This window comes from Pholis gunnellus (genome assembly GCF_910591455.1).
Source record: "Pholis gunnellus genome assembly, chromosome: 13".
NCBI classification, from domain to species: domain Eukaryota; kingdom Metazoa; phylum Chordata; class Actinopteri; order Perciformes; family Pholidae; genus Pholis; species Pholis gunnellus.
Window position 1 is genome coordinate 2,710,667 of NC_136540.1, and position 14,466 is coordinate 2,725,132.

Below are 14,466 nucleotides of genomic sequence, written 5' to 3' on the forward strand. Positions count from 1 at the left end.
TGCACACTGCCAACATTGTTACCTTGCCCCATGTGTTAACTTGTCAACACAGGGCATGAAAGTGTTTAACAAATAATGGATTTATTTGGCAAATTAATGGATGATTGATAGATGACAGACTTGGCAGATAACCCCTATATTTTCCCTTTTTAATTCCCATAAATTCCCGTTAATTCCCATGGAGAGTTTCCCACTTGAATATTTAGTAACCCTTAATTATGAATTTAAACCTTATAATGTAAGATTAATATTGTTATTGTGACATGAATACCTTGTATCCCCACAACGAGGGATATTATTTTCACTTAACATCCTGCAGAGCTGACGGCATGCTGAGAAACACACTAACGGTGCCGGAGTGACGCCTCAGCGGAAACAGCTTCCTGTTAACATGTTGTGGAACTCTGCCCCACAAAAGTCAGGTCAGGCTGCTCACAGAGGCCGTAGATTCTTATCTGTGTTTGTTTGCGTCCACATGCCCAGTCAGCAGAGGGAGAAACTTGTTTTCCCAATTCTGTGCTTGTTATCGGTTTGTCTTCTGGATCCATCCGTGTTGTTGGAGAACGTATCGTGTGCACATAGGTTGAGTACATAACTATGTTTACTGGCATGTCTTCTCTCCACATCTTTCCAGTCGTACCTCCATCTGGGCTTCCATGCAAAATAGATTTTAATCTCAAGGAGATAACAAGATTATTAAATAAAGATTTTTTTTTTTTTAGCTACACTACTTCTTTACAGAGCAACGTCGAATCTCACTCTTAAAACATTGTTGGACAGTAAAAAACATATAAATGCAGCAGAACCAGAGATTTTTTTGTATTCCATGTATTCTTCTTCCTCATCAAAACCCCACCGCCTACATTACCCACGATGCAACTAGACTGCTGATTCTGGTGTGTAATGCTAGTAGCGGCTAATGTAGCATCGAGCCTCTGGCCTGCAGCAGAGACGAGCGTCGGGCTACGGAGGTCTGGTAAACTCACTTCTCTCTAACTCATCGGCAAAAGATATTTGTCATTTTCAAACTCGCCGTCTTAAGGCCCGACTGACGCTGACTCGAGTGACATCACTTGAGGACATTTATCAGACTTCACACAGCTCCCTCTGGAGACACTAAAGACTTCACACTATTTATTTGACCCATATACTCAGTAGTGTCCCCCAGCACCCTGGAAACACTTTGATGTGTAAAAACACTTGCTGTTTAAGAAACTGAAGCCGAGACGTTAATAGCGTTTAAAAGAGAATAACAAAACATAAAGACATGCATGAATTCATACCTGACAGGTCCATTTACATTGTTTATAAAAATGATGTACATTCAACAATCCACTGAACTCTTGGTCACTGTGAAAACAACATTACTGCAGAATTACATCAAAAGGAATACAACTTCACAGTCATTAAAAACCTGTGCGTCATAAGCAAACATTGCTGCACACGCACACACACACACAGCATTAATAATCAGACGAGCTAATTCCAGTTTATGTGTAAAGGTAGATTTAAGTCAAATACAGCACTTCACATCTGCATGAATACATTCAAGGACGTGTGCTTCACTGCATACGAGTTCTTGTCTAAAGCCAAGTTTCCATTCAAGTGTGTCACAAAATTGGTCAAAGAAAATGCAAATGAATGCTTGTTTGCTTTCATTTATTTATACGTTTGGCTTGGTCATCTAACTCATCTTCAAGAGAAAAGGGGAGAGACGTCTTCAGGAATTAGTTTCAATCGGGCAAGTGTTAACGGTTCTCTCGCGTCAGCTCGTTCTGGCCATGTTTCATGCTGCCGATGAAGACGGCGGGAAAACGTAAACAGCTGATCGGTAACGTGAGTTAAATGTTCGCTACCTCAGAATTTAGTCGACGAGGCGTTTCTCTAATCCGTTTAGCACATCAACTTTTCTTCAAAAACTGCAAAAGCCACCTGAGGCAAGACAGCTTTCCTCATGCGATACTTTAAAAATATGCAATATATATGTGAATGGAAACACGGCTACTTTAAGCTAACTGTGGATCGTGAGTCCATGTTTGTGTGACGGAGGGAGGACAGCCAGAGAGCACAGGCTGTTCCTTTGATTTAGTCAGATGAAGTGCATTGTGGGAGCTTTCTTCCTTTTGAACATTGACCTTCTACGACTCCTGATTGTCTGTACATATAGTTCTGTTGGAGGTGTCATCTAATTAATTAATTCAATGCTTATTTGTGTGCAATTTGTGTATTTTTTGTTGGGACTGAACACACGACCAAAGACGAATTGCTTTCAAATGGAGAAGCTTAAAATACTCTCTTGTGAAGAGAGTCGTGGAAAAGAGAAGACACTTTCTCTCCCGAAAAGAAAAGTAACAGGTTTTTAAAAAACGTCAGTGGGTCCCTTTAAATCCCCTCATGAAATCCCCCTGGATATCAGCAAAGCCCACTTGTAGGAGTCAGCGAGTTCCTTCCAAACACCCGGTTGATTAAATCACCAGTATTAGTCCCCGGGGCTCCAACCTGGCAACCCTGAATATTAGGCTACCTGTTCTGCTCTGCTGACTGCTCTGGTCACACACAAAAAGGTTTTCAGTAAACAGCAAAACCAGACGAAATCTTTGTAAATGGATCTACAAACGTGACATATTTTCCGTTTATATACAGAACAATACACATGCTTAAATACACCGGTCACGGTTCAGACTCGTCCAAAGCCGGAATCATTGGCAGGAGGGGAACTTTGTGTCAAACCTTCGTCCTTCTGTCCTCCTCGCTCTGCGCCTCCTCCTCCTCCACCGGTGGGGGGGGGGGGGGGGGGGGGGGGCTGTATGGGGGGGAATGAGATCAGACGAGCTGGAGCAGGAGGTCCTGGACGGTGTCGAGGCCCCGGCAGGAGTTCCTCAGGGTCTCATCTGAGCCCAGCTGGGCGGCCAAGAGGAACAGCTTCCGGTCCTCGGTCACAGAGCCCAGAGACAAGGCTTCGTGCAGCTCCGACACGCTCACAGCGTCGGGCTTATCCTGTGAAGAGGGTGAAAACACTTAAACTCTGACAAAAAACAGTCTGTCTCTTACAATTTACAGCATGCTGTACATACACACATTTAATCATTTAAATAATTTGTTGTGGTTTGATGTTGTATTCTTCTAATTATTATAATTTCATCAGTTGTCGCTGTATGCATTTAAAGATACGGCAAGTTTATTTTCCTTTATAAATTAATTATAAAGAATTATTTATCAGCCAAGAAACATCTCCGGTACGACGGATATGAGTTCAGTAAATGGAAAACTCTACCAAAGTCTCTGTTCACCATGGCCTTTTGTGTAATAATGTACAATAACAGTTAACTTTTCTATCAACAAGCAGAAACTGTACATTTAGCCATAATTCGGTTAAAATATAGGTGACAAGAGTACAACATCTGGGTGATAATTGGAATCAGTTGCAACTGTTGTGAAGTCAAGCTGATCCCAGTTGTCCTGGAAGAGGCAAGCTGCGACTTTAAGAGCCTTTCAAGTGTTGGACACTCGTATGTAACCTGATTTTACATTTTCATTTTGTCCCAAAAACAAAAAATCTGTTGCAGCTGCAGTACAAACTGGACATAACCTACATAAGTAATCCACCTTAAAAAGCTGATTTGACTTCCTGAAATAGAATAAAATCACCAATAACTAACATACTTCAAAATGTGTCACTACAAATGATTCAATGCCTTATTTTGAAATGTTGGTTGTCTCAGTTTTGATTATAGTCTGTATGTGAAGGAGGTGAATTTAACGCCACCCTCCTACACGAACCATTCAACCCCGGCTACAGACTCCAGATGTCCCCCCCCCCCCCCCCCCCCGTTTCTTTGCCGCCGAGTCTTTTTCCAACACACAGATTCTTCTGGAAACATCCTTTGTGCTGTTTTAAACAGAGCGAGTGCCGAGGCAGAGAACAAAGCAGTGTGGTGGGAGAGAGCCGGTACCACTGTCCTCCTCCTGAGGACATCATCTTTTTTATTTCACCTTCATCATGTGCACAGCATACAAAGATGTATGTATGTGTATATGTATATAAAAGTCTAGTTTTTTAGTTCGTTTTTTTTGCTGGATGCAGATGTTTTCTATTTTTTAAATTTTTGCTTGGGGGAATTCAGCTTCCATCTACAAGTAACAGGCATGAGTGAGGTGTTTCATTATTATATGCTTTAATCAATCCTGCAAAAACACTTTTCCACGGCTCAGCTGTTTGATCAATTTGTTCCAAATACTCGTATTTTTTGCAAAATATACAGCCTCCATTTGTAGCTGTATTGTTTCAGTGAAGCAGACGCTACCTATGTTGAAATAGTAATTGAATTAGTTGTTATATGTTATGTAGACCTCTAATAAACATTAATTATTTAACCAAATTATGCCAGTTTTAACCTAGATGCCTACCTGTCTCCAGTGTTCACAGCCTGCATGTCTCTGATAGATCTTTTTTGGCTAATACTGCGAGTAGCACTCGCGGCACTGAGGGGATAAAAGCTGCAGCGCTCTGACAGTAGATGTGACAAATATTCCTGCTTCCCTCGGAGGGTCATGTATAATTCCACAAGCAGGGTGAAGAAATGTGAGCTGAGGAGGAAATGTAGTCATGTTTATTCCACGAGTCTGATGGATCATCACTGCTGGGTAAATGAGGAGGGAACAACGTGTTCAAAACACCGGCTCTTTGTTTGAGCACTTTTACTTCAACAGTTTGACCTCATGTCACATTATTTCTTTGTAATCCTGGATCATTTTGGGCTCATTTTTTCCTCCCCTCGGCTCTCAACTTGGCGATGGCTGAGCCGACGGCTAGAAGCTAACGGTGCAAACAGTGCAAACAACGGCAACAGTGCTGGCAGAGCTAACAGTGTTAGCCTAAGATGGAACCAGAAGGTTATCCAGTGGGGCTCAACAGACAGACTCACATGAACTACAACGAAGCACGGACACACCGGTTATGCAAACACATTAGATTCTGACTCGAAGTTCACAGATTACTTTTAGAAAATGCATGAAATGGACAGGTTTCAATTATTTTACCTGCTTGTTGCCCAAGACAACCACAGGCAGCTGGGGCTGCCCCCTCAGCAGGCGGTGCAGTTCAGCCTTAGCCAACGGGAGGCGGCTCCTGTCAGAGGAGTCCACCACGTACACCAGGACGTGAGTCTTTCTCAGGTAGTCCGACCAGTACCGCCGCAGGTCCTCCCCGCCACCGACTGCAGCAAAGAAAACGTATATATATGTCACATTTAAAAAAAGAATTGACTTTCTGCTTTGAATTACAACGATTTTCCACTTTTTTTTTAAAGTGTTCCAAATCTCAAATGCTTTATGAGTTCAGGCGCCGGTGAAAATGTCCAGCTTTCATCCTCAAATTCAAATATTCTTCTCAAAGAATAGTACGTATAACATAACTTCATCTCCAAAATCTGCATTCATTTGAATTGCGTCTCTGGTCTCTAACCCCCTTTTTCTCTCTACTTTTTGTAGTTTCCTTCTTGTGCACGAAAGTATTCTTCTTATAATAATGATTCTCTAGTTATTTTTTGTATCAGTATTGAGGTGTGATTCCTTGATTTGACTTGTCACAAAAAGCTGAGCAGCATCTCTGTCGTCGCGGTTCAAACATGGAGGGTGTCATGATCTTGGTTTTGGAGGATATTTATGACGACAAATGAGTATTTTCAGGTAATGTTGAAAAGTGATTGTAAAAGAAATAAAAAAGTACTGTTCTGCTGGATTATACAAAGAATACTGCGAAGAGGCCGGCTCTGAGATTCTTGGAAAGAGGCTAATCTATGGTTGAGTGATAAGAGATCGGTCAATGAATACAAGCAACACATCAGCGCGTAAACAGATAATGTTCCTCACAAGGCTTTTTCATAATAGGATAGAAATTGTTATTTTCAGGCAGGTGGCCAATCAAATGAAGGTCTTTGAAACGCTATAAAGCTTTGTTGGAGAGAGGCCCGGAGGTCTCTGCTATTGTATTTACAATAGTTTGTATGATTTCACTTTAAACCCACATGATTTTCTACTTATTTCAATACGTGTTGAGTGTTTAGCAGGCACGGCACCATGTCCCTATTTATCCTGCTCTGTGGACTAATGGTTCACTTCACTGACTGATTGATTGTGATTTGATGAAATGGCCCACTAAGGTATAACCCATTCAGTAGCTACGCTGTTTACGCCACACACACAGTCACAGGCCTTCACACATTGCTTAGAACATTCCGTTAACAGCCTCAGTGCCGGGGAAAGTTTCACAGTAAGTGGAGGCTTTCATCGCCCACAATCCCCGCTGTGCCGGAGAACTGACCCGCGGCTGCGATGAGCGTCCGTGCCAAAACGACTCGCTGCTCGCACACCGCCGGGGTTGTCGCCGCCTCCGAGTTGGACGCAGCAGAGCTCAGCAAGAATTCATTAGTGGTGGACTTAATGGAGAATGTTGCTAGGAAACTGGGCAGCGCTGCACCTTTTGCTGATGTGATATGGCAGCAATGAATACCTGTTTACCTGATACAGTACAGAGGGCGGACCCGAGGCTCAGCGGCGTGTGCAGTGCGTTACATTCAGAGGGAGCTCGGCTGGGATGCTGCTCTACGGGCCACCTTATTAGACACACACCCACACGAACACACACAGCAGGCACTGAGTCACACGGGTGTGAACGATGCGGATGTGTGTGTGTACATCGAACTAAGTTGTAGTTGTAGTCCTGAGGGTAAAAACTACCTCCTCCATGTTTTCAATGGAGATTGTGGCTGCACTTTCTGAGTCGTAGTCTCCAAACAAGTTTGTTTTTCCTCCCAAGATTTGCAGCCAAATATGCTGAATCCCAAGAAGACATGCGTGTCGTGTCAAAGTCTGTTTCCCCATTGATTTGTGTCCCCCCCCATCTTGACATGCTTATCTTGACAGCATTTGTGTATATTGTAAAGGCATCCATGCTGTCAGTTTGTGAGCTTGAGTTCAAGGAGTTCCTCAAAGCGAACTAGCACAAAGTGCACGAACACTTGAGTGTCTACTAAGGAGGGAAGCTGGGAATATGGGCCCCAACTCATTTTTTTGTTCCCTTTAGCACGAACCCAAATGTCAGCTGCTGAAAGCCTGAGACTATACTTCCCTAACTGATCCGATGATCTGCGTCTTTTCATTTAGAGTATAAAGGCTCTTAGCCGGATTCCTCCAGCGGGTCTCTGTGCACTGTACTGCTCCTGATGCGTGTAAGCGTGCAATAAGCTGTCAACATGCCTCCGCATCAATGTCGGGCTAGACAAAGACTCCCAACGTTTACCGCACCGGGCCGCTGAAGTGCTCGGAGCGAGTGGGCGGTGACATGTGTTCCTCTGACTTTCAAGAGATAAGAAAGGAATTCTTTTGGGCGCCCACCGACCCCTGTGTTCAGATCATGAATAAATCAGCCGCGAAGCGTGACACATTCCTCCGAATACATCCACAGAAACTCCCTCTGAGGCCGACTGTAGCCGAGCGTCTCGCACTGAAGACGGTCTTGAATGAAGAGCGAAGTGATTTATGTTATTTTTAGTGCGGCGCAGTGGCTTTCAAAAGGAATGCTAATTAGCAGGATTCATGAGTTTGTACATAAATACAATCCAACTGGACTCATCCGCCGCTCCTTTTTGCACCCGTGTGATTTGATCTCCCCATGTTCATTACATGCATATATATACTGTACATATCCACTAATAACATCCATTCATAATTCTGCATATTTGCACACACTGCAATACTGTATTATTGTTTACATTTCACAGATTTTGATTTATAGACATTGTATGTTGCTGTTCCTTGTTGTATTGTGTGTATATATATATGTATTTATCTTCTGTCTTTACTCTTGTTAAGCTTTGGTGTCCTTGTTTTTAGCTGCATTTCTATTTATGTGTTTGTCCAAAGAGAGGTACTCACACCTGGCCAATCAAGCTGATTCTGATTCTGATTTGAATGAAATGAAATAATAATTGTGACAACAAGGCCACAGTTGCAGTTTCTAAGGTTCTCTGTCGCAGATGTGACTTCCGTGCTACTCCGATACCCGGGGAACTGAACAAATAAGGACAGTGCAGCGAGTGTCAGAGACAGCCTCTGTGTTGGCAGTGATGGATGCAGCGAGCTTCGGGGAGAAGATTGGTGGCAAACAACTGAAGTCTGGATCAGCCGAGCTATGAGCTGAATCTGTTCATTGTTCATTCCAGATTCCAGATTATACTAACTACCACTTAGTTACTCATCAACACTTGAAGCTGCTATAATCCTCCTTTTGTTAATTACAATGTGAAAAGACTGTGAAAGGGGCAGCTCGCATTGATGAACTTAGAGAGAATTATCACCCGAATCTACAGCTCCCATCGGATTTACACAGGGATTTTCAGCTCATTGTTTATCTGTCTGCGCCACAACTTCACTGTTCCGGTTCCCTCTTACCGCTTTCATAACATCGCTTTCAGAGAAAAAGCCGTGAAAAGTCACTGTGCACTACCTGCTCAGCAGCAAACAGCAGTCAGACAGTCAGAGACTAGCTGGTGAACACGGTGGAGCATCTAGCAGCTAAAGAGTCAGATATTACCCTAAGGGGCTGGTGGAGACCAACAATGGAGCTAAAAGAGAGAGAATACTGGACTAACATTTGTCACCAAGATGCCAAAAAATAAATCAGTTATTGGAGGTTTAAGTTCATGACAGAATGGAGCGCTTCAGGAATAAGTCCTAAAACCCTGAAATGAGTCAGCAGCACTTCCAGTTCCCTGTATCAGATTTGATCGTTTTCTTTCAAATGTTTTTTTGTTCAATGCCTGAAATAAGGTCTGTGGTTAACAGACCCCCCCCCCCCCACACACACACACACACACAACCTGCACTTCAATCTCCCTCACTGGGGAGTCAAACGGCCGACTGTACTGAACGGAGCAGTAAGAGCTCTTTCCAATTCTCCATTTCATGCTATTTGATAAAACATAAATGCCTTCCAGACTCCAGACAGAGCCCCACAGTGTTTTATTTCGAGGGATAAAGGAGTCTTACTCTCCAGGAAGTCCAGCTGACAGGCGCGGGCGTTGAGGCTCATGAAGTTGAAGCCGCGGGTGGGCCGGCAGCGGCCTCTCTTAGCCGCCGACTCCCCGGGAGTCAAACCCTGCAACATGCTGCTCTTCCCGGCCCCGTCCAGACCGAGGACCAGGACCTGGCGCTTCCCGCGCTCCTCCTCCTCCTGCGGGCAGAGCATGAGAGACCATCACACTCCGGGAATGTTCAGTAATAGCAGAGCAGACGCGAAGAAAGATTAAACACACATATTTAATTCAACACGGAACGGGGTTATTTGCTCAGTTAAGAGGCGTGAGGTGTATGGAAGAATGGCTGGCTTGCCTCAGGGTTACAAATATGATTAATAGTGTAAACGCTTTGGTGCACATCAAACCACAGAGCTGAATCTTAACACAGCGCTATCGGCACATACAACAGGTGGCTTTGTGAAATGTAATACACCCACTGATTTATGGGCAAGCTCCACTGTCCTCCAACATTTCACAGATTATAATAAATAATGATGTTTGATGATGAAATTATTAAATAATTGTTGACCTGATTGTGTAGAACCAAATGCTTTCCCCAGCATCCAATCAACATTCATGAGTGACACTTCTGCAGACCGGTTTCATCATTATGTATCAAACTGAATGCATTGAACAGTTGGGAATTTGACCATCGGTGTGCAAACGACACTTCATAATGTTCAGGAATATGAATCAGTGTCTGCGGAACCTCTAGAGGTAAAAGTCGTGATGTTATACACATCAGTAGGAGAGCGGCGTCCTGATAACGCCTCTCTTTATTTCTGCGTCTTTAGGGCCGACGTGAGAGACCGTGTTCTTTGAGTTGACTGTATCTGTAGAAAAGACAAGTGGTTGAATAAAAGCTCCACGCCGGCTTTGCACCTGAGACGACCACAATCCCTCTGAGATCCCGCACACGTCAGTCATCCCCTTTTTAAAAGTCACGCAAGGTTAGTCATCATTCAGACGGATCTGTGGAGGATAATTAGCAATTCACATCGGCCCCCTTTTGGAGCTGGGATGCATCAGTTTTAGCTTTCTTGTCAAAATATTACACTTGACTTTACATTGTTGATTTAGGATCGAGCCTTAAAGAGGAGTTGAGATCGTTTTAGCTCCTCAGAATCAGCTCTTGACACATAAATCAACCCTGCAATTATATCAGATGAAGAATTTAAAGATGTTTTCGGTACTGAATTTCCTTTCATCTGACATGTTTGTGACCGGTGCTGCTGGGTAAACACAGCATTAGATAACCACGGCTGCTTTGACAGATCTGTAGCTTGCCTGCGTGTTTTTCTCGCTCATGCAGTCCGCTGGGAGACGAACCCGAAACCCTGACAGCTGCTAAAGCTTCTCCTCTTTTCTTGCAGCACTATCAGCACGGACTTTGTGCAAAGTGGTCAATTTTCGTGCATATTTGCGTCCTGTTCGTTTGATTGTATCACCAAGGTTACACAGATGTTGATCTAAAAGCTTTTGACCGGACAAAACATTGCATGTTTTTATTTATTTTCACATTTCTTTGGTTAATAAAAGGATCAGACATTTCAAGTCAAGCCAGCGCACTAACCATTTATCTCCTGCTTCCTTTGTCAGTTCAAAGACTTCAGCGACTCTTTCTTTTAGATTTCAACCTCAGTTCTGTTGCTTCAAACATTTCTCATAAAACAGCAGTGATACTGTATTGATTTCTATTATTTTTCCGCTCCACGGGGGGGGAAAAAAAAAAAAGCCGCCCAGCTCAGCTGCTGATCTGCACTGCTGGATCTGACAGGGATTTAATGTCTTGCTCAAGGACACTCCAGCGAAGCAGACGCCTTGTGACACGTTGGCTTTATCACAAGGAAGCACGAAAGCCAGCTCGCCTGCAGCACTGAATGGAAAACATAGAGCTGTATTTTACAGGGAAGAGAGAGGAGTGATGGAAACTTTGCTCCTTGCATATCATCATCAATGGAACCATTTTCTCCATCTTGTCTTGCTTGTTCTTTGTTAGTGAATTACTACATTACACCCTGAACGCCTCTCAACCAAACCCAGATTTTAAAAAAACTTGAACTTGTTGCGTTCAGCCGTCGGCTTTTAAGCAGCAAGAGTGATAGTGGCGGCATAGTAAGAGCCATTTTAAGTTACAAACAAGTAACAATAAATCAGCTTATTTCCTAGAGTGAGATGAGATGATTGACATGAATCTTGTGTCTTAGCTTAGCTTAGCTTAGCTTAGCATAAAGACTTAATGCAGGTGAACACAGCTAGCCTGGGTCTGTCCAAAGTTCATAAACACACCTACTAACACCTCTAAAACTCACAAATGACCCCGTTGAATCGTGTTCGTAACTAACAAACTGGACAAACACGATAGTACCAAACCGAGAAACCTCGCAGTGAAGACTTCAGTCAGTGCACCCGGCTGTTCAACAAGAAATAGTTCCAACACAAAACTCCCCCTAAAACCATTTTACATTTATGTTCGTATTCGGATTAAAGGTCCTGTGTATTTGGCGGCATCTATTGATGAAGTTGCAGATTGCAACCAACTGAAACTTCTCCTGTGGGCCAAGCGTGTACGAGAACTGTGGTTGGGTTTGTCCCTTCTGAGCTACCGTAGAAACATGGGGGCTGGCTCTATTCTAAGGCAACGTTCTTATTTTCAGGTTGTGGTGTTGGTGGTTGTATATGGTGGTAGGTGGACATAGTGATGTCATCAGGGTTATCACGGCTTGGATTGTAAATTCATAACAGAAAGTTTAAAAGACACGGGGCGTCTACCAGGCAGCAAGGCGCTGTCCTTTTGCATTATGGGAAGTGTTGCTGTGTTTCTGGAGCTTGACCAAAACCAGGCACTAAAAGTCAGGAGATCTCTGCCATTGCTGCTTTGATTTTAATCCATTTTGATCCATTTTCGTTGATGCCAAATCATCTGAATTTTTGGCAAGAATCTGCATCAATAACAAAACTGTTCCTACAGTTCATCCAGCAGCTCAGATCTGTTTCTACTCTTTCGGAGATTGTTCTGTCGCCCTCCCACTTGCTGAAACTCCCCAAGGTCAAAAGAAATTAAATAAATAAAACCCTGCGCAGTTAGTCAACTCCCCTGCTCTCCGAAGCCAAAGACGTGATTACAATGCATCTCGGTACAATGTGGCTCCTGGGATGAAAACATTTACCCCCCCAATCCTCCCTCCTCCTCCTCCTCCTCCCCTCTGCAGCGAGTTGCTGGCAGACACTGACAACATTATCCTCTAAATACAGACTGAGCCAGATAAAGCAGGCTACAGCTTATTACAGGCCGCAGCTGATTGAATGGGAAACAAGATTAGAGACAGCAAACAGATTGTGTTCAGATATTCAGGCTGCGGCTGAACTGCTCCATTGAAGAGTCTCTGACGGCGCTCATATCAGCCTCAGACACACCACGAGGAGCTGAAAGACGTCTGAGCATTTCAAAGATTTGGGAAGCCGTTGTATGTTTTCCCATCTTCGTCACCTGCTTGTCCCACATCATCCACCTGCCCTCGTCATCATCTTTTCGTCACCATCTTCACACTATGAATACCATCATCATCATCATCATCATCATTGCCGCTGTCAGGTCACTTTTCCCACTAACACACGTCTTCATGTTCTCCTCGACTTGATCTTCATCAGCTTCTACTTATTCATTACATCAACCTCTTCATCATTATCATCTTCTTCTCATCATCCTCTTCTTTTATAGTTTCAGCTCCGTCAGGAAATCTATCATCTTCATCGTCAGAATCATCTCTGTTATTTTATGTATAGAAAGCGTCATCATCATCATCATCATCATCACCACCAAAAACCAACATCAAAGCTCCTTCATCATCATCGTCACCACCACTTTAAACAAATATCTGTTGACCTTCTTCATCGTCATTATTCCCAATATTTACTGTACATATTTCTGACCAGTACCATCATTATTGGCATCACATAATCAAAGCCATCATCTTCATCGTCATCTTCATCATCATCATCAGCATACCATTGGCACGTCAGATATTCATGAGCAGCAGACTCTCATTCTTCTTCAGCATCCTCACCATTGTGATTGTTTTTAAAGACCATCTTCATCATCATCATCACTGCCACTTATTCACCAAGCATCATTCCATCATCATCATCACCATCATCTTCATCGTCACCACCATCTCAATTATGTATTCATCAGAATTCTGCAGCGTTGTATTTCATTCATTCATTCATTCAGATGTAATTTCAGTCTCTTCACCACCTCCACGTCCAAGTTAAATAGTTGAATGAACAATAGAATAACATGAAATAAATAAAGTCATAGGAAACGGTCCGCGTCACCTCTTTGATCGTGCAGTACTCCGCTTGCGGTGACCATATTCGCCTCTTGTAGAAGAAGTTCAAGGCGAGGAAGAGAGCGGAGCCCAGGGCGGCCACGGCGGCGGTCAGGGCGATGGAGATGTGCCGGAGGAGAACCATATGTGGAGCGCACCGATCGGACGGCTGGAGCTGGAGAACCTGGAGCTGGAGGAGAGAGGGGAGGGGGGGGGGGTCTCTGCGTCCTGAAGACCTGGACCGTGCTGAGACCGACTGCCGCTTCCTCCTTCTCCTTGGACTCTCTACATGTGACCGAGCTCTCTCTGCTTGTTTTTGTTTCGAGACGCGCAAGAGGAGAGGAGAGGAGGGAAATGCCGCGTTCAAGGGTAGCTTGTGAACTTCGCTTGTCCTCTTGACTCCACTGCTCTGTGACGTTCAGTTGCAGCTTGCAAGAGACAGTGATACAAATGACGAGAGGAGATTGGGGTTGGAAGTGCTTGTTCGACTTGCTTTAAAGGGTAACAGAACAATGTTATTTTCCACCACGTTGCACCTGTAATCAGAATTTTAGAAATACATGGTCTTTGGTTCAGATCCCTCCAACAGAAGCCTCACAACCAGTTATGAGTTTATGGACTAGCAGCCATCTAAACCTTGCTAAATGTTCTCAGTATTTTTTAAATCCCTACGTTTTTATTTCACTGTTGAATTATATTTTCTGTAGCCAATATATTGTCAAAATATTGGTTCAAAGCCCTCTTTAAACTGACAGGTGTGTCATTCTGTCACATTTTATGATATTTACTTTAAAATAATATCATTGTCAGCTTTGGAAAAAGCACACGTTGTGAAATCTGTGTTATTATAGAATGTATATAGTGTACAATTATAATGATGCAGAGTTTGATTTTACCAGCTTCTCTCTGTTCACCTTATAGCTCAGTTAAAGGATTTATGACATCACAACTATCTTGAGCCAATCACGGTCCGGTACGCAACTTACACAAGTGTGATGTGGACACTTGAAACACATACACTATTTTATTAAAGTTGTCTTTGAAGTAGGAGACACCTT

At 43.4% G+C, this 14,466-nt stretch overlaps 1 protein-coding gene across 1 annotated transcript; it reads right to left on the reverse strand.

Moving 5' to 3' along the window:
- Positions 1 to 2,823: 2,823 nt before the first annotated feature.
- arl10 (ADP-ribosylation factor-like 10) lies at positions 2,824 to 13,557 on the reverse strand (the record flags this gene model as incomplete). The annotated part of the gene is made up of 4 exons (XM_079172047.1): positions 13,416 to 13,557; positions 9,049 to 9,232; positions 5,041 to 5,216; positions 2,824 to 2,997 (listed from the first exon to the last, which is right to left on the reverse strand). Exons 1-4 carry the CDS (start codon positions 13,551 to 13,553, stop codon positions 2,824 to 2,826), a joined length of 672 nt encoding a protein of 223 aa, XP_079028173.1. The 5' UTR covers positions 13,554 to 13,557.
- Between the last annotated feature and the right edge of the window lie 909 nt (positions 13,558 to 14,466).